The following is a 20,620-nucleotide window of genomic DNA, read 5'->3' on the forward strand; positions in this document are numbered from 1 at the left end:
AATCCTCATGACCTGATAGCCTACGTCCTGGGGTTCTAAAGGAGGTGGCTGCAGAGATAGTGGATGCATTGGCTGTGATCTTCCAAAATTCCCTAGATTCTAGAATGGTCCCAGCAGATTGGAAGGTAGCAAATGTGACCTTGCTATTCAAGAAAGGAGGAAGAGAGAAAACAGAGAACTACAGGCCAGTTAGCCTGACATCAGTCATTGGAAAATGCTGGAATCCATTATTAAGGAAGTGGTAACGGGGCACTTAGAAAATCATAATATGATTAGGCAGAGTCAACATGGCTTTATGAAAGGGAAATTGTGTTTAACGAATTTATTAGAGTTTTTTGAAGATGTAACTTTCAGGGTAGATGAAGGGGAACCAGTGGATGTAATATATTTGGATTTCCAAAAGGCCATTTGATAGGGTGCCGCATAAAAGGTTGCTACGCAAGATATGGGGTTAGGGGTAATATATTAGCATGGATAGAGGATTGGTTAACGGACAGGAAACAGAGAGTAGGGATAAACTGGTAATTTTCCAGTTGGCAGGCTGTAACTAGTGGGGTGCCGCAAGGATCGGTGCTTGGGCCTCAGCTATTTACAACCTATATAGAAACATAGAAAAATAGGAGCATGAGTAGGCCATTCGGCCCCTCGAGCCTGCTCCACCATTCAATATGATCATGGCTGATCCTCTATCTCAATACCATATTCATCCCCTCTCCTCATACCCCTTGATGCCTTTTGTGTCTAGAAATCTATCTATCTCCTTCTTAAATATATTCAGTGACTTGGCCTCCACAACCTTCTGTGGTAGAGAATTCCACAGGTTCACAAGTCATATTAATGACTTGGATGAAGGGACCGAGTGCAATGTATCCACTTTGCTGACAATACAAAGCTAGGTGGGAAAGTAAGCTGTGAGGAGGACACAAAGAGTCTGCAAAGGGATATAGACAGGTTAGGTGAGTGGGCAATAAGGTGGCAGATGGAGTTTAATGTGAGGAATTGTGAAGTTATTCACTTTGGTAGTAAGATTAGAAAAGCAGAATATTTTTTAAACGGTGAGAAACTATTAAATGTTGGTGTTCAGAGATTTAGGTGTCCTCGTACAGGAAACACAATGTTAGCAGGCAGGTACAGCAAGCAATAAGGAAGGCAAATGGCATGTTGGTCTTTATTGCAAGGAGGTTGGAGTACTAGAGTAAGGAAGTCTTACTACAATTATACCGGGCTTTGGTGAGAACACACCTGGAGTATTGTGCACAGTTTTGGTTTCCTTATCTGAGAAAGGACATGCATGCCTTACAGGCGGTGCAACGAAGGTTCACTAGATTGATCCCTGGGATGAGAGTTGTCCTATGAAGAGAGATTGAGTAGAATGGGCCTATACTCTCTGGAGTTTAGAAGAATGAGAGGTGATCTCATTGAAACATATAAGATTCTGATGGGAGGGAATTGACAGGATAGATGCTGAGAGGTTGTATCCCCTGGCTGGAGAGTCTAGAACTAGAGGGCATAGTCTCAGGATAAGGGGTCAGCCATTTAAGACTGAGATGAGGAGGAATTTCTTGACTCTTTGGAATTCTCTACCCTAAAGGGCTGTGGAAGCTGAGTCGTTGAGTATATTCAAGGCTGAGATAGAGAGATTTTTGGACTCGTGGGGAATCAAGGGGATATGGGGGTCGGGCGGGAAAGTGGAGTTGAGGTTGAAGATTAGCCATGATCTTATTGAATGGCGGAGCAGGCTCGAAGGGTTGTATGGCCTATTCCTGCTCCTAATTCTTAAGTTTTTGTGTTCTTATTATTCAATGCCACATCATATATGTAAATAGCTGACCCTATGTCTGGATGATGTCACCAAGGAGCAGCATGTAGATGAGGAAGAGGATGGAACCAAGGACAGATCTTTGGGAAACTTGGGAGGTAATGATACTGGGGTGGGAAGAGAAGCCATTGCTGGAAATGCTCTGGCTACAACTGTTTAAGTAAGAGTGGAACCAAGTGCGAGCAATCCCATTGAGCGCGAAAATTGAGAGAAGATTTTTGGATGACAGTGATATGATCGACCATGTTAAAGGCTGCAGAGAGATGAAGGAGGATGAGGAAGGATAATGCAGCATGGTCATAGTTACAAGGTTGTCATTTGTGACCTTGGTTAGGGCTGTCCAGCAACGCCTCGACTTAAAAATTCTCATCCTTGTTTTCAAATCACCATGGCCTCGCCACCTCCCTATCTCTGTAACCTCCTCCAGCCCTACAACCCTGCGAGATCTCTGCACTCCTCCAATTCTGGCCTCTTCTAGCCTCTAATCGCTCCACAATTGGCAGTCGTGTCTTCAGCTGCATCGGCCCTAAGCTCTGGAATTCCCTCCCTAAACCTCTCCGCCTCTCTATCTCTCTCAACTCCTTTAAGACGCTCCTTAAACCAAACTTTTTGACCAAGTTTTTGGTCACTTGTCCTAATATTTCCTTATGTGGTTCGGCACCAAATTTTGTTTGATTAAAGTCTCGGATGTTTTACTGCGTTAAAGAAGCTATATAAATACAAGTGTTGTTGTGAGGGGAAGGGCACAGGAGAGGGGCTTAAGGAGACGATTGGTCGTGGAGAAAAGAAATCGGGCATTATCTTTTCTGGCCATGGAGTAGTGTGGTTTTGGCCGAGGAGTATGTACGCCGTACTGCTTCATGTGGTCCAGCCAGATTTAGGGATGGGTAGCAAACAGTTGTGCGGCAAATACGATCAGATCTGCAGTGCACTCCTTGGACTTGACGGAGTGAAGGTGTGGACCATACCAGAGAGAACGACCAGGATAGGAGAGAGTAAGGGTTTTACTGGGGACAAGGGAATCAAAGGTGGACATGAGGGAGTGCTTAAGCAGATTGACAGCTGCAGAAGTATGGTGGCGAATGGAGGGCCAAAGTCTATTTTTAAAAATTCATTATTAGGTTGTGGCCGTATCCGGTAAGGCTGGCATTTATTGCGCATTCTAAGTTGCCCTGACAATGGTGGAAGGCTTCTTGAACCGTTGATTGATTGTTGGTGCCAAGGATATTTTGTCATTTTACTCTTTATTATGTTCTTAAACTCTATGCAAAGCAGCTCAGTTGACATCATGGTCGTTCTCCGTGAGCAGATCCATAGTGTTCAGTGCTGGTGGTAACTTTTTTGATTTATGTTGGTGAATAGGAGATGTTTGAAACTAGAAAATTTATCTTTCAGTAGCCCCTGTCTGTAATGATCAATAACATGTCATTCTATAGTGGACACTAGGTGGAGCCGTAGAGCTGTGTAGAGCTGTATATAGCTATATGTATAAGACTACACTACCCAGCTGTATATATATTAAGACTACATTACCCATGAGGCACTAGGCTACCCACAAGGCAGCAGTCAAGATGGCAGCCTGCACACAGGAGCACACATGCTGCATCTCTACAGATACTGTACCAAGAGAACGTGTACTGAATAAATGACTAGCTAGAAGCTAGCTGTGTTCATAATAAGAATGTCTAGTTATTAATGAACATAACACTGTCTGGTGCTGAATTGTCAACATTGGATGCTTTCTGAATGACATGTAGAACTGAAAATGGTATCTTTCACGGCCAGACCCCTGTGGTGTTGCTTGCTGATGGGGCCCATTGTTGACGACAGGTTTTGAGTCCAAATGGCATGCCTCCAGGAAGGTGCAAGAAGAACCTTAAAAACAATTTCTCCGATTAGGACACTGTCTTTCTGCAGTTTCTCTTCTCTGCTCTGACCAACATTATCTTGTCAATGAGACCCTGTTTCTGCTCTCTCAATCCACTCAACTCCCTCTTTGGCCCCATGCTAGCTGACATGAGCAATGGTACTCTTCCCTTCAAAACTGCCATCTGAACCCCTCCTCAAATGACCCACCTTTGACTCATCCATCCTTTCCAACTAATAGCTCATCTCCAACCTCCCATTCCTCTTTAATGTCCTTGATTATATCATCACCTCCTAGCTCTGTGGCCATCTCTCCGAAAGCTCCTTGCTCAAATCTGGCTTACACTTTACTTACAGCATCAAAATGACCTTAGCTACAGTCGTGAATAACATTATTTTTGACTGTGACTGTGGTGCAATATCTTTCCTCATCCTCCTCAACTTATCTGCAGGGTTTGCTATGGTTAACCATACTATCCTTCTCCAGTGCCTCTTCTCCATTGTCCAGTCCCTTGGCACGGCCCTTACATGGTTCGATTACTGCCTGTCCAAATAGACCCAGCACATCTGGAGCAATGGCTTCTCTTCCCCGTTAGCATCGGCTCCAGCGACTACCAAGGATCTGTCCTTGGTTTCCCTCCCTTTTCATATCACCGACTAACCATTGATAATATCACCTGCAGGCATGGGGTAAGCTTCCACATTATACCCAGTCAGGCCCGTCGAAAGGAATTTGGGAGGTGGGTCTACCACCTTCATGGAGGCCCAACTCCATATGACGTGCTTTGTTACCAAGGAGTTCAGTTTCAAAATCAGCTACAAATTATGGGATTTAGGAAATAAATTGTTCTAATTTTAATCATTTAATAAAAATTAATATTATAAGAATTTTTAAAAGTTTATTTAACAGAAAACAGAAAAGTACAAGGATAGCCTGAATAGCAACTGAAAATATAAAATTCTTTGTGCCTTATTACTGTTGTGGATTCATGGGGTATCTTAATTCATCCTTTCCAAGTGGGGTCGGTATATTTCTATCAAGATTTGCCACGCAAGAAGTTATAAACTACAACTCCGAAGCTGCTATGTGTATGTTCACTGAATTTGCCATACTTTTGCTAAAGAATACATGTTTTTGAATACAATAAATCAGATTTTAAAGACTTTTTAATGCAATTTTATTTTACTAAAATTGTGATTGTGAATTTTCTTGGACGTTCTTAGTGAAAGAAAGCTGTAAATAAAAATATATTTTTTATTTTACTGTGTTCATATTTTTTGTGCACAATCTTTGGAACCTCCTAAACAAAATCTTTTTTTTGTTGGAGAACTACAAATTCTATCTTTTTTAAAAACGAAATGGCATGCGTAATTCTCAGATCTGTAAGGAAATCATCGATATTCCACAAAAACACAGTAAAATCACTTGACTCTTTTGGATATGGTTCAGAAAGGTTTATTTTACATTTCTGAACAGATTTCAACTGTTTCTATTTTCACAACTCTTACTTTTTTGATTTAATTGTTCTGACTGGAGCAATAACCTTCCGGCCATAAAACACGTCATCACGACATGACCGACATTACACTTGACCATTGAATACAAAGTGTGTCGAACAGCAACTGAAACCAGCACGCGCTAGGCAAAAAACTTTTTTTTTAATCACGTCAAAAGCATTTTTTAATTTTCTGAAAATGATTCCATATTCCTGAAATTTACGAAAGAAAACCACTTACAAGGAAACTCTTTTTTATCCGGGACTGGCGTGGTGCTGGTTGATCAAGAAGTCCGGATTACAGAGAGGTATACTTACTAAGGTACGAGAGCCCCGTACACGGCCACAGATCCAGGCGTCCCTGTTGCATGGCAACAAGTGCGGGAACCCCGGTTACACGGCCACAGATCCAGGCGTCCCTGTTGCATGGCAACAGGTGCAGGAACCCCGGTTACATGGCCACAGATCCAGGCGTCCCTGTTGCATGGCAACAGGTGCAGGAACCCCGGTTACACGGCCACTAATATGAAGTAAAACTTACCTGAACCTACTCCTGAATTTTGCCGGTTAAGAGAGACTTCCGGTTATTTAGGTGCCGGTAAAAAGAGTTTCCTGTATTACAATGAAACTACTTTTTATTCGAACAAATATTGGCCTAAATCTGGCTTAAGCTAAAAGTCTCCACTTGTGTAGTTGGAATTGATCAAATATAATCAATTTTAACAAAACATTTATAATTTTTATGATTCATTTGATGAATTTTAACTCATTTCTTTTCTATTCAAAAATAGCTATAAATTCAATAAAAACAAGTTTTTGTAATACACACGATCAAACTGATTTGCACACGTTGTCGCCAGACATTCACAGGGCTACGCCATAACTAACTAAGCCTCGCCCACCAAAGCTAACTGTTAGATCCGTGGTTCAGTGGATAAAGAATTACACGGATGCTGTACTTAAACAAACAACAGGTCTTTACTGGAGGAGGGTCATCTCTAGACTGGAGTACAGAGGCATGCGCACAGCTTATATACCGGTGTGGTTACTGCCGGTACTACAGTATACAGGAGCTGTAAAAAGTAGTTCTGACTTAAAGCACATACACTACAATTCCTCCCTTTTTAGATTAAGAATACTCTCTTAATATTCAAATAACAATTACATTTTTACATTTACATTCAATAACAAAAAGTCCATTTATAGATTCAGTCTTTGGGGCGGCTTCCTGACCCTTTCGGGATAGCGCCTTTCCGGAGGTTCTTGTTCTTGGTGCAGAGGCGGTTCTGACCCCTTTTCATCGGGTAGTTGATCGGGTTCCACTGCTACTGGGTCTGAAGTAGATGCTACCAGTATGTCGGGTTCATCCCCAGGTACTCGAGACATGGGGTTGACGCCTTCCTGTGACGCTAAGATCTGATCGACGTGGCGTCTCACAATGTTCTCCCTGACATCCACTGTGTACATTAATGGCCCCTGCCTTGTACATATCGTTCTGGGTTGCCACTTCTCTGTTCGATAGTCACGGGCCAAGACTGGTTGCCCTACATTGAAGCTCCTTGTCGGCTTCTCGTTGATGTGCTGGAATTGTTTGTCCTCAACATTTCTTCGCACATTTGGTCTGAGCAAATCCAGACGAGATCTCAACCTTCTGTTAAAGAACATCATGGCCGGGGTCTGGTTGGTAACTGCATGTGTCGCGTTTCGGTAGGCTAATAAGAAATTGTCCATCTTATGCTGTAGTGGAATTTCCTCGTCGCACATGGCCTTTATCGCCTTCTTAATGGTTTGTACGAACCTCTCAGCCAATCCATTGGTGGCTGGATGATACAGGGCGGATGTGTAATGCCTTACCCCATTCCTTTTCATGAATTTTTGGAACTCGTCGGACACAAACTGTGGTCCATTATCAGAGCAGATCTGCTCTGGCAAACCGTTTCTGGCAAATATGGTCCGTAGGACTGCAATCGTTTTCTCTGTAGTGGTTGAAGACATCTTTATCACCTCAGGCCACTTTGAATGAGCATCCACTGCTATTAAGAACATTGAGTCCATGAATGGACCAGCGAAATCAATGTGCACCCGTTGCCATGGAGAGGAGGGCCACTCCCATGGGTGTAGAGGGGCATGTGGTGGTGCATTTTGGACCTTCTGGCATCCTAAGCAGCTCTTAGTTAGGTCTTCGATTTGTTGATCGATTCCCGGCCACCACACATAAGCCCTAGCAAGGCTTTTCATTTTCACTCCCCCCAGATGACCTTCATGTAGCTCCTTTAGCACTCTCTCCCTTAACTTGGGTGGAATCACCACTCTGGATCCACACATCACTGTCCCCTGGCATACTGACAGCTGTTCTCTTCTGGATGAGAATGCTGGCAACAGTGAGACGCCATGTGTTGGCCATCCCCTCACCGTCAATTCATATACCCGTGACAGCGTCGGATCATTGCGGGTTTCCTTCTCTATATCCGCGTTTGTTACTGGCAATCGTTCAATTATCGACGAATAAAATATCTCTATAGGGTCCACTGCTGGTGCTTCCTCCACCGTAGGCAGTGGCAGGTGCGATAGCCCATCGGCGTTCCCATGCTGTTTCGTGCCTTTATATTCTATTTCATATTGATTCGCCCCTAGAAACAGGGACCACCTTTGTAACCGCTGTGCAGTCATTACTGGCACGCCCTTCTTAGGATTAAAGATGGAGACAAGTGGTTGGTGGTCAGTCAGCAAGGTGAACTTCTGCCCATGCAGATAATGGTTGAATTTTTTTACTCCCCATACTAGGCTGAGGGCCTCCCTGTCAATCTGGGCGTAGTTGCGCTCGGCTGAGGTTAGTGACCGAGACGCAAAGGCCACTGGCCTCTCTAACCCGTCTGCGAATTTGTGCGACAGCACCGCTCCAATGCCGTAGGGTGATGCATCACATGCCAAACGAATTGGTAGTGCTGGGTTGAAATGGGCCAACACCTCTTTTGATGTGATCAATTCTTTACACTTCTGGAAAGCTCGTCTACGTTCGTCATCCCACTTCCATGGTACCCCTGTTTGCAGTAGGGTGTTCAGCGGGTGTAGTACCGTAGACAAATTTGGTAAGAACTTGTGGTAATAGTTTACCAGCCCGAGGAACGACCTCAGTTGTGACACATTTTCCGGTGCTGGAGCCTTGACTACTGCCTCAATCTTGTCAGGGGACTTATGTAACCCCTCTTCATCGATGACGTGGCCGCAATACGAGATCTGTTTCTGGAAAAACTCGCACTTGTGGCGATTAGCTCGTAGCCCATATTCCTTTAATCTGGCGAGCACCTTCTCCAAGTTAGCGAGGTGATCACAGTCATTTTATGCCCGTGACCAAGATGTCGTCCAAATAACACTGGGTCCCTGGAATCCCTTGCAGGACCTGATCCATTGCCCTTTGCCAGATAGCCGGAGCCGAGGCTACTCCAAACACCAGCCGGTTGAATTGATAGAAACCTTTATGGGTGTTCATCGTAAGGTAATGTTTCGAAGCTTCTTCTACCTCCATCTGCAAGTACGCCTGGGCTAGATCAATTTTGGTGAAGCGTTTACCACCAGATAGCGAGGCGAAAATATCCTCAATTCGTGGAAGCGGATATTGCACCGTGTGAAGGACTGGGTTCACTGTCACCTTAAAATCCCCACAGATGCGGATCTTCTTTGGTTCCCCAGGCGTATTACTCAATGACCTCTTCATTACAGGGACGATGGGTGTAGCCCACTCGCTCCAGTCCACTTTGGGCAGTACTCCTGAACGTTCCAACCCTTCCAGCTCTGCTTCAACCGCTGGTCTGATCGCATAAGGCACTGGTCTGGCCTTCAGAAACTTTGGGCTTGCATTGTCCTCTATTTTAATTGTTGCTGTTATTCCTTTTAGTGTTCCTAGTCCCTCCTGGAACACTTCTTTTGCGTCAGTTAGCATTTTTGACAGTCGTCCAGGTGTGACGTCGTCATCCTTTTTGGCCTCCACCTTCAGTGCCTGTATGGAATGCCCATTTAAATGTATCTTCCGGATCCACTCACGTCCTAGCAGTGGTGTTCCTCCATTTGGCAATACATATATATCCATTTTAGGTATTTCCTGACCTTTATATGTCACTTTCACCCTTATTTTTCCTTTGGGGTAGACTTTTTGCCCCGTATACGTCTTCAAGACAATCTCTAGCTTTCAAGGGTATGTGTGAAAATAGCCGCTTGTAGTCTCTTTGATTTATGACTGTTAGAGCTGACCCTGTGTCAATTCCATTTCCACTTGGACTCCGTCTATCTTGAGTGTAACCCAGATAGTCTGGTGATCCTCTATTTCGGTTACATTATGTAGTTTCAGACAACCCAGCTCCTTGCTTCCGGAGTCTGTGTCACTTTTCTGTTCGTCTGAACCACTGTCCATCACCTGGTGTACCTTTTTGTACTTCGCCTGTGGAGATTTCTTACTGTTGGTTTTCTTCCCAGACCTGCAGACCCTTGCTATGTGTCCTGCTTTCCCACACTGTCTGCACACTTGGTCCTTGAACCAACAATCTTTCTGGTCATGTGTTGTTCTGCCGCAGCGATAGCACTTCCCTGTTCCATAGGTCATTTCGTTGGTGCCGTATTCTTGCGGTCTCCGTTGTATCTCTGCAGCGTCCCTTGCGGCTGCTTCGTGTGATACTGCCATACTGAAAGCTTTGTCCAGCGTAAGGTCCTTTTCTGATAGAAGCCGTTTCTGGGTTCCTTCACTTTGTAGCCCACACACAAACTTGTCCCTTAACGTGTCTGCTAGTCCCGCTCCAAACTGGCAGTATTTTGATAGCTTGCGCAGTTCCGTTAGGTACTCAGCATTGCTTTCGTCTTTGTGTTGGTTCCTTTTAGGGAACTTAAACCGTTCTGCTATCAGCAGCGGTGTGGGGTTTAAGTGGTCCTGTAGGATTTCTACTATGCTTCCAAAATCCTTGTTTACCGGCTTCTCTGGGGTTATTAGATTTCGCAGTAACCCATAAGTTTTTGCACCCATGGAATTTAACAGAACCAGTGCTTTATTAGCATCTGGCACTTCATTCGCCTTGCAGTACACCTCAATACGTTCCACATATGTCGCCCAATCTTCGACTTCATTGTCGAACGTAGAGATACTGCCACTCTTTGGCATCCTTGTTTGTGCGTTAACTATCACCAATGGCGCCTCCCGCGCTTCCCCTTCTTCACCGCTGGCACAAAATGGCGTCTCCCGCGCTTTCCTTCCTTCCCGCGCTCGCCCGTCTTCTCCGCTGCGGCTTCGCAAAATGGCGTCTCCCGCGCTCTTCCTTCTCCGCGGCTCAATGACGCCTCCCGCGCTCTCCCTGCTTCTCCGCGGCTCAATGGCGTCTCCCGCGCTCTCCCTGCTTCTCCGCGGCTCAATGGCGTCTCCCCTTCGCCCCGCGGACCCTGATCAGCCCATGATCCCTGGCTGTGCTCTGCGCGTTCTTCTCCTGATATTTGTCGACGCCGCTCAGTCTAGAACCCGGCTGTTTCTTACCCTCTCTCCGGTTTTGCAGTATTTTTCCACGACGCTGCTCGGTGATCAACCCCCGGCTGCGCCCTGCTCTCTTCACCCTTTTTCTTACCCCGTCGACGCTGCCCGGCTCTCTCTGCCGTCGGTCGGCTCCAGCCGCCGCTGCTCGGGAAGGGTCTGCTCAGGACCTGTCGTCGGTCTCTGCTCGTTGTGGCTGGGGAACCAAGCCCGGCTGTCCACAGCCTCCCCAGCGAAGTTGGATCTCTGCCTGACTGCTGGGCGGTTGCTCGCGGTCGACGCCCGTGTTCCTGGACTCGACTTTTTTTTTTGTTTAATGTTGCAGGTAGATTCGCATCAACACTCGTCGCCACTGTTAGATCCGTGGTTCAGTGGATAAAGAATTACACGGATGCTGTACTTAAACAAACAACAGGTTTTTACTGGAGGAGGGTCATCTCTAGACTGGAGTACAGAGGCATGCGCACAGCTTATATACCGGTGTGGTTACTGCCGGTACTACAGTATACAGGAGCTGTAAAAAGTAGTTCTGACTTAAAGCACATACACTACACTAACAAATCCTTCACGTCTCACTTCTGGCTCTTTGGCCAATTACCTTAAATCTGTCTCTGACCTGCCTCCCAGTGGAAACAGTTTCTCTTTATTCACTATCAAAACTCTTATTGAAATCTCTAGGCCTTTGTTGTTTAACAATGCCATGTCTTTAGGTAGCAAATCAGGATGCCGGACGCTGTTGGAGAAGTTTCCCCAATAGTGAGCTTTTACCTGTAAAAGCAAGGAAACAAAATTCTGGAGGGTTTCGGGCTGCATGTGGCAAATATATTAAATGAAATATGAAGTGTGTGTACAAGACAGGTGCAGAAAAAAGAAAGGAAAAGCAAAGAGAAATTATGGGATCATTTGCTGTATGCCATTGCAATTTCAGACCCACTTTAGGTTTACAATGGGACCTTAGCAGACTAAGTCCCGCTGGGCCTATCAGGGGCACTTCAGGTGGAATTTCTGGGGTAAAATGGAAATGGCCCCAGAAATGCCCCAAAGCGCTAGTTCAGTGTAATGGGAATGGGTAAGAGAAGTGTCCACCCTGGAGTACAATTGGTTGATCATCCCAAGAGGTGTGGGAACTTAGAGGATAGAATCATAGGGGTAAAAATTGAGTAGTGCCCCAAAAAAGTTAGCGCCTCCGTGGCTGATTTTCCCAGGTAGCGCCGAGAGGGAGGAGGGGCGCTACTGGAAGTGCCCCGCGTCCCTCTTGGGGTGCTGCAAGTCAATATCGCGGCGCTACGTGCCGCAGTACTGCAGGCCTTCCTCCCCTTATTAAAGGGGAGGGACCTGGTGAAACGCGTCCCGGCGCCCAGCTGGGCCACCAGGGATCGGGAGTGCCGGCAAACAAGCCCGGCACTCGAGGAGTGCCGGGCTCACAGAGAGCAGCCAGCACCCCACAGGGGGGGCTTCACGGGGGCCAGGGACAGCAACGGGGGCAGGTGCTGGCAGGTGGCCAGCAACAAAAATGGCCGCCCGCCACCTCCCCTTTAACTAGCGCTGCCCCCGGCCGCAAGTAGGTCCCCTTGACACACGTCCGGCGGCAAGCCGGGGGGCGCCACCCAATATTCCAGCCGGGGCACGAGAGTGGCGCCGCGCCCAGGCGCTTGTTGATTTGTGCCCTCTTAGGGCACTAATGGGAGGCGCAAATCAACCGAATTTAGCCCCCATAGATTCTTGCAGCACAGAAAGAGGTAATTCAGCACATCGTGTCTGTGCTGGCTCTTTGACAGAGCTATCCAATTAGTTCCACTCCCCTGCTATTTCCCCAGAGCCCTGCAATTTTCTCCCCTTCAAGTATTTATCCAATTCCCCTTTGAAAGTTACTGTTGAATCTGTTTCCACTACCCTTTCAGTGCAATGTGTCCAAGTTTGCTGACTATACAAAGCTAGGTGGGAAAGTAAGCTGTGAGGAAGATACAAAGAAGCTGCAAAGAGATATAGACCGGTTAAGTGAGTGGGCAATAAGGTGGCAGATGGAGTATAATGTGGGGAAATGGGAGGTTACTCACTTTGGTCGGAAAATAGAAAAAAGACCATTTTAAATCGAGAGAAACTATTAAATATTGGTGCTTAAAGAGATTTAGGTGTCCGCGTACAGGAAACACGGAGAGTTAGCGTCTGGAGTACTGTGCACAGTTTTTGGCTCCTTATCTGAGGAAGGATATACTAGCCTTGGAGGCAGTGCAACCAAGGTTCATTAGCTTGATTCCTCAGATGAGAAGGTTATCCTATGAGGAGAGATTGAGTAGATTGGGCTTGTACTCTCTGGAGTTTAAGACAGATTAGGAGGATTTTCTTCACTCGGGTTGGTGAATCTTTGGAATTCTCTACCCCAAAGGATACTGAATCATTGAGTATATTCAAGGCTGAGATAGATAGATTTTTGGACTCTAGGGGAATCAAGGGATATGGGGATTCGGCAGGAAAGTGGAGTTGAGGTCGAAGAACAGCCATGATCTTATTGAATGGCGGAACAGACTCAAGGGGCAGTACGGCCTACTTCTGCTCCTAACTCTTATGTTCTTCATCCAGTGGAAACAGTTTCTCCTTATTCACTAGCAAAACTTTTCATGATTTTGAATGCCTCCATTAAATCTCTCCTTAACCTTCTCTGCTCTTAGGAGAACGAACCCAGCTTCTTTAATCTCTACATAACTAAAGTTCCTCATCCCTGGTACCATTCTAGTAAATCTCCTATGCACTCTCTCCAAGGCCTTGACATCCTTCCTAATGTGTGGTGCCCAGAATTGGACACAATACTCCATCTAAGGCCTAACCAATGATTTATAAAGGTTTAGCACAACTCCCTTGCTTTTGTACTCTATGGTCGGAATTTTGACGGCGTTGAGAGGACGGGATCGGAGGCGGGTCAGCTGTGAAGTTTTAAATGATTGACAGCGGGTTGGGACCCCACCTCCACACCAGTCTCCCAGGTGTCGGGTCTGTCAGCACAGAACAGACCCGACACCAAACGGTGGGGGAGGCAATTTAGATCATTAGCCGGATTGTTAAGAGGCAATTAAGCATTATTTTAAGCTCGGGGATCACGTCCGGTCTGGAGGTCGGGTGTTGTGTCAGCATGGGATGATTTACTATCTTGACAGCTGCAAATGGTCTATAAAAGCTCCCATTTCATTGGTCCTCACTTTCCAAGGTTCGAAGCTGTTGCTTACTGCATTTGGAAGACAGATTGAGCTTTATGCAGTTAGCAAGTGTTTGGCGTAAACTCTCTATCCAGTGTCACCTCATTGGAACAGCCTCTCTCACCATTGTCAGATCGCTTCTGTCATCTCAACCTCACCTGTCATCTATTCCATCAGCATCGGTGCCCTTGAAAAAATCTCACTTTGGCCCTTAGAATCCCACCATGATCAGCCCCAACACTAGCATCACCGGGCACACCAGCAGCACCAACATTCACACCAACCTTCTCCGTAATCAACTGATGCTGCACAGGATAAAAACCATCAGCACCCAACCACATTGCTGCCCGGGACACCAGGGATGGCCTCACCATGGCCACATTTACTTCACTTGATGCTGCACACCCTGGCTGCCACATGATGCGCCAGGTTGGCACCACCCCACACCAACACCATAAAGCATCCCTACAATGCCCAAGCCGTTCCTTTCACACTCCTCGTCATTGTGGGGGGTACCCTTATGTCTCACCATTCAGTGCAACTCACTAAGCCACTTCCAAAGGTGCACACAAATCTATCCAAGAATGCAAAGTGTTGAAAATAAAGGTTTCAATGTTTGACATCACATTAACAGAAACTTCACATGAACATTGGCTAAAACACACAAGTGCCTACCCTTGTGTGTTGTTAGTTGGTATGCTTGCACTTCTTGCTGCCTGTGTGGACAAGGGAGAAGCCTGCAGGATGGATGAGCAAGCTGACCATGGCACCGTGGTGCAGGTGGCCATTCAAGTGGGGGGAGTGAAAGGGAATGTAGTTGTGGTAGGGGACAGTATAGTCAGGGGGATAGATACTGTTCTCTGTAGCCGTGACTGAGCGTTCCGAAGGTTGCGTTGCCTGCCCGGTGCCAGGGTTAAAGACATCTCCTCATGGCTGGAGGAGAACTTGGAGTTGAGGTGGGGGAGGATGAATTAATCGTGCAGATTGAAATTAATAGGTTTGATCTAATAGCCATTACGGAGACATGGTTGCAATGTGGCCAAGGTTGGGAACTAAATATTCCAGGATACTTAACTTTTAGAAGAGAGGGGCGAAATGGAAAAGGAGGAGGAGTAGCCCTGATAAAGGATGAGATAAAGACAGTAGAGAGAAAGGATCTTAGCTCCGAAAATCAAGAAGTAGAATCAGTTTGGGTGGAGCTAACAAACAGCAAGGGGCAGAAAACATTGGTGGGATTTCTTTTTAGGCCCCCAAATAGTAGTTGTATTGTACGGCAGAGTATAAATCAGGAAATTCGAGGCGCATGTAACAAGGATAATACAGTAATCATGGGGGACTTTAATCTGCACATAGACTGGGCAAACCAAATTTGCAGTAATAGTGTGGAGGACGAATTCATGGAATGTATGCAAGATAGCTTTCTAGATCAGTATGTTGAGGAACCAACTAGGGAACAGGCTATTTTAGATCTAGTATTGTGCAACGAGAAAAGATTAATTAATAACCTTCTAGTAAAGGGGCCTTTAGGGAAGAGTGACAATAATATGATGGAATTTTATATTGAGTTTGAAAGTGATTTAGTTAAATCCGAAACTAGGGTCTTAAATCTACATAGCAAAGCAAACTACATAGGTATGAGGGGCGAGGTGGCTCAGGTAGATTGGAAAACTACATTAAAATGTATGACGGTAGACAAGCAATGGCTAACATTTAAAGAATTAGTATATAATTTACAACAAATATACATTCCTTTAAGGCACAAAAACCCCACAGGAAAAGTGGTCCAACCGTGGCTAACGAGAAGTTAAAGATAGTATTAGATCAAAGGACGAGGCTTATAATGCTGCCAAAAAGAGTAGTAAGCCTGAAGATTGGGACGATTTTAGAATTCAGCAAAGGACCAAGAAATTGATAAAGAAAGGGAAAATAGAAAATAAACTAGCAAGAGATATAAAAACAGACTAAAAGCTTCTATAGGCATGTAAAAAAGAAAAGATTAGCGAAAGCATAAGGAAATGGCAGAGAAATTAAACAAATACTTTGTGTCTGTCTTCATGGAAGAAGATGCAAAAATCTTCCTGGAAATAGTGAAGAACCAAGGGTCTAGTGAGAATGAGGAACTGAAAGAAATTAGTATTAGTAAAAAAATAGTACTGGAGAAATTAATGGGACTGAAAGCCGATAAATCCCCTGGACCTGATGGCCTACATCCTAGGGTTTTAAAAGAGGTGGCTATAGAAATAGTGGATGCATTGGTTGTCATTTTCCAAAATTTCATAGATTCTAGAACGGTTCCCGTGGATTGGAAGGTAGCAAATGTAACCCCACTATTTAAGAAAGGAAGGAGAGAGAAAATGGGGAACTACAGACCAGTTAGCCTGACATCAGTAGTAGGGAAAATGCTAGAATCTATTATTAAGGACGTGGTAACAGGGCACTTAGAAAATAATAATAGGATTGGGCAGAGTCAACACTGATTTACGAAAGGGAAATCGGGTTTGACAAATCTGTTAGAGTTTTTTGAAGTTGTAACTAGCAGAATAGATAAGGGGGAACCAGTGGATGTGGTGTATTTGGATTTTCAGAATGCCCATTCGATAAGGTGTCACACAAGAGTTGGGGAGAGGCCGTTTGCAAGGGCCTTTAAAGAGTTTTGCTTATTGGGCCTGGGCGAAACACCCCCCACAAGCAGTGATGTAATACACTTAACCTTGTGGATCCGGCCCTTCTTTTACCTGCTGGGTTTCCCGAGCCCCGGGAATCCCGGCTGGCGTTAGTTAAAAATAATAAAACTTTAAAAATGGAGGTTAAAACTGGAAGTGGGCAGGTTGGGGCGGGTTTGAAATTTAAACTTCTTTTACTTCCCACCCGACCCAAACTCACCCATGCTTTGGGGGGGGGGGGGGTTAAAATTAGCCAATGGAATAAATTGCTATAGGTGGCTGCTGAAGAAAACAGTACAAATTGATTGAAGGGACACCTAGATATTTTGTTAGAGAGAAAGGGTTGTTTTGATGAGAAGGTGGGGTGAACAACATCAGAAAGCGATGATGGACTTGTTGGGTCTAATGGCGTTTTCCTATTCTTAAAAATTCTTGATCTTACTGGTCAAAACTCTTTTGTTTGCAGAACCAGAACCAGTATTTGCCAATAATGAATCAGTTCAGAAAGAAGTAAAGGTTCGAGCATCAGAGAATGCTATTCTCAGCTGTGAAGTGTCACAACTCAAAACTGAGGTCAAATGGTCTAAAAGTGGGAAAAGTCTCAGTCCCAGTCAGAAAGTTAAATTTGAATCTGACGGCAAAATTCGAAAACTTGTTATTCAGAATGCCGAGTCAAAGGACAGAGGCAATTATATCTGTGAAGCAGCTGGAGAGAAATTGATTTTCCATATTGATGTTGCAGGTTAGTAATCGTCGTTGATGATCTACTGTTGATTTTCATTTTATGTTTACTGATGATTTTTTCAGAATTTAATTATGTCTAACATAGTGTTTTACTAACAAGTGCCGGAAATTCCTGTGAGTTGCTCCCTTTCTATTGCCGTAACTTTGCCGGTTACTAGAACTCTCTCCCTAATCCCTCTGCCTTGCCACTCCCACCTTGCTTTGAAAACAGGAACAGCTTGCATTTATATAGCACCTCTTCCAATGCAGAAAAATGTCCCAAAGGGTTACACAGAGTTGTGTATATGGTAATATACAAACTCCAAGCCAAACGGAGGGAGATTATGAGGAGTGACCAAAAGCTTGAAAAGAGTTTGGTTTTAAAGAAGGTCTTAAAGGAAGCAAGGGAGGTGGAGAGGGAATTCTGGAGAGTGGAACCAAGGTGACTGGAAGGCATGGCGCCAGTTGTGGGTCGAAGGGAGGAAGGGATGCATAAAAGGTTAAGAGTCAGAGGAATAGAGTTTGGGAAAGATTGTAGGGCTGGAAGAAGTTACAGAAGTAGGGAAGGCAAGGCCATGGAGGGATTTAAATACAGGGAGAAGAGTTTTAAATTTAAGGCATTGGTGGATTGGGGGCTAATGTGAACAGCAGAGTTATGGATAAACTGCAGTTTGTGGAGGAAAGAGGATGGGAGGCTAGTAAGGAGAGAAAGTATTGGAATAATCGTTTGAATTTTATGAAGAGATGTATGAGGGTTTCAGCATTAGATGGGATTTGATAGGAATGGAGGCCGGAGATGTTATGAATGTGGTAGCAGTATTTCTGATGGGGATGGAAATTTATCTTGGGGTCAAATAAGTTTCCAAGGGTTGCAAGTAGTGTCATTAAGGCTGAAACAGATCAAGTCGGTTGATCGATTCAGTGGTGGGGGGCCCAAGACAATGGCTTCAGCTTTCCCAATATTTAGCGAGAAAAAGTTATGGTTCACCCAAAATATCCTCCAAAATCTTTCTCTGTGTCTGTTTCCTCTTTTCCCCTTCCTTACTGGTGTTGAGTGTGTTTCTTTCCTCTATAAAGAGCTTTGCGACATCCTTCTATACCTGAAGTGGTAGTTTGGGTCTCCTAACATAGGTTGAGACGAATTATGGGCCAATTAGGAGATTGGAAATGCTTATTTTACAAAATTCACAATTTTGTTTTGTATATTAAATGCATTATTGGTGTCCAATATCAAACCTTTGCTAACTTTGAGTTCAAATAGATTAATCTCTGCCAATTTACTGCTGTGTCTCTATCTCTGAAAAGGTAAAAAGATTTTTACCTTTATACTTATGGCTGTGTGTCTGCTGAACTGGTTCTACTGGTTATTCAGCTCTGCTGGCTTGTAGGTAGCAGTTCCACTTGCTGTCTGGTGACTCGTTTTACCGATTTTCAGCTTTGCTGCTCACTGGTTTATGGTTTTACTTTTTCTCCGCCGCTTTGATCTACAGTGACCTCCAACTTGTGTCAATTTAGCCATCATCTTTCTGCTTCACTACCGACTCTCAGTCCTACAGCAACAACCTCCATCCTCGAACTCTCTACCCTTCAAATAGCTGCTGGACTTCACTCACCTGCTTTGGACAGCAGTTCGTCGATGCTCCGTACCGGCCCCATCCTGCTCACGTCGGCTTGTCCTTCCACGATGGGACCTCTGACTTTGACCCTGGTCTTCCTACTATTGTCCCCAACCTATTCCCTGTTATCAGGAAATATGTATTCCATTTAAACAGGCCTATGTAACCTGAGCTTTTCCTGTGTCCATTCGCGTGCGCACTTTGGCTGCCGCTCCGGACCCGAGCCATTCCACTTTTCCCCCCTATTTTTCTTTTCCCTCCATCCCTCCCTGAAAGCACTCTCCTGTCATCATGCCTCCTTTCATCTCTCCTCTCTCTGATACACTGCCCTCCTAAATCCCTATCCCAATCCTTCATTACTCTTCAACCTTCCTACTCTCCTGCCGCCGTCACAGGCTTGACTCCCTCTTGGATAAGCCCACAGCTTCCCTCTGTGCCTCTCTTGGCATCCTACGAAGTGCCCATCGAGGCACTCGTCACTGCCGCCTTACGAGTAGCAACCCCAACTGTCCCATCCTACTCTCTCGCCGACCTGCGTGCCCACTGGGGGCAAATCTTGCCAATCTCCTCCCATCCCAATTTATCCCCTCCAGCGCTGACCCTGTGGATGCTGGCAATGGGGCAGCCATCACCGACCCTCTCCCTTCAGAATGTCCGTTCACTTGCGAACAAGGCCCTTGCCATCCATGAGCTTATCGTGGATGACTGCATCGATATCATGGCCCTGATGGAAACTTGTTGAGGGATGATGACGCCTTACCCTTAAATGAAGCCTCCCTACCTGGTTATACTTTCCACCACTTGCCCCGCTCAGACCGCCGTGGCGGCGGTGTGGCTCTCATCACCAAATCACAACTAGTTCTGTCTCTCTATTCCTGAAGCAGTTTCTCCTCCTTTGAGCATCTCACCTTATTCCGCCCCTCTCATTTAAAATTCTGTATCTCTACTGCCCACTCAAGTACCATAAAAATGTTATTACTGAGATATCTTCACTGTTCTCCTCCCTCAGCCTCTGCACCGAACGACTTCTCATCCTCAGTGATTTCAACTTCCATCTCAATTCATCATGCGCTCTCTCTCCTCTGGGAGTTCACTAGCCTCCTATCTTCCCTTAAACTCTCCCTCCATGTAAACTCCCCAACCCATATTCACGGCCACCCCCTTGACCTTGCCATCTCTCGTGGCCTCGCTACTCCCATCGTGTCAATTGCAGATAAGGCCAACTCTGACCATTTCCTCGTATTGCTCTCCACCCACATCCCCCTTCCACTGCTCCGCCCCCCCCCCCCAACCCTACTTCCTTCTATGTCCGCCCTGGAAATAACACACTCCCAACTCTCTTACAAACAATTATGAAATCCCAACTGTCCAGCTTCTGGCCCTCCATTCACCATGACATTTCTGCAGCTACCGATCTGCTCAACCACACCCTCACCACTATCTTTGATGCCCTAGTCCCTACTAAAACAATTACCCCCTCTCACCCTGGCCGTACCCCCTGGTATGGCTCTCATCTTCGCTCCCTTAAGTTCAAGGGATGCAGACTCGAATGGATATGGTGGACAACTGGTTTAGCCATTCACTGCCAGATCTGGCTGGACCACAAAAGCTCTATCGGGCCCTGCTCTTGTCTGCCAAAATTGCTCACTATTCCAGAATCATTCTGGAATGCAAAGATAAATCCCGGCTCCTATTCTCTACTGCTAACCGTCTTCTTAAACCCCTCTCCCCTGTCTCCTC

At 45.5% G+C, this 20,620-nt stretch overlaps 1 protein-coding gene across 3 annotated transcripts in view; it reads left to right on the forward strand.

Moving 5' to 3' along the window:
• Window positions 1-20,620, forward strand: part of obscnb (obscurin, cytoskeletal calmodulin and titin-interacting RhoGEF b) — a 656,492-nt gene that overhangs the window by 65,328 nt on the left and 570,544 nt on the right. For all 3 annotated transcript variants that reach the window (XM_085987453.1, XM_085987451.1, XM_085987452.1), the window contains exon 10: window positions 17,008-17,283. In XM_085987453.1, coding sequence (XP_085843579.1) covers window positions 17,008-17,283 — 276 coding nt within the window. The remainder of the gene's footprint in view (window positions 1-17,007; window positions 17,284-20,620) is intronic.

The sequence above is a fragment of the Somniosus microcephalus genome, chromosome 5, assembly GCF_052327205.1.
Source record: "Somniosus microcephalus isolate GS21.2 chromosome 5, FLI_Smic_1.0, whole genome shotgun sequence".
In the NCBI taxonomy this organism is placed as follows: Eukaryota; Metazoa; Chordata; class Chondrichthyes; order Squaliformes; family Somniosidae; genus Somniosus; species Somniosus microcephalus.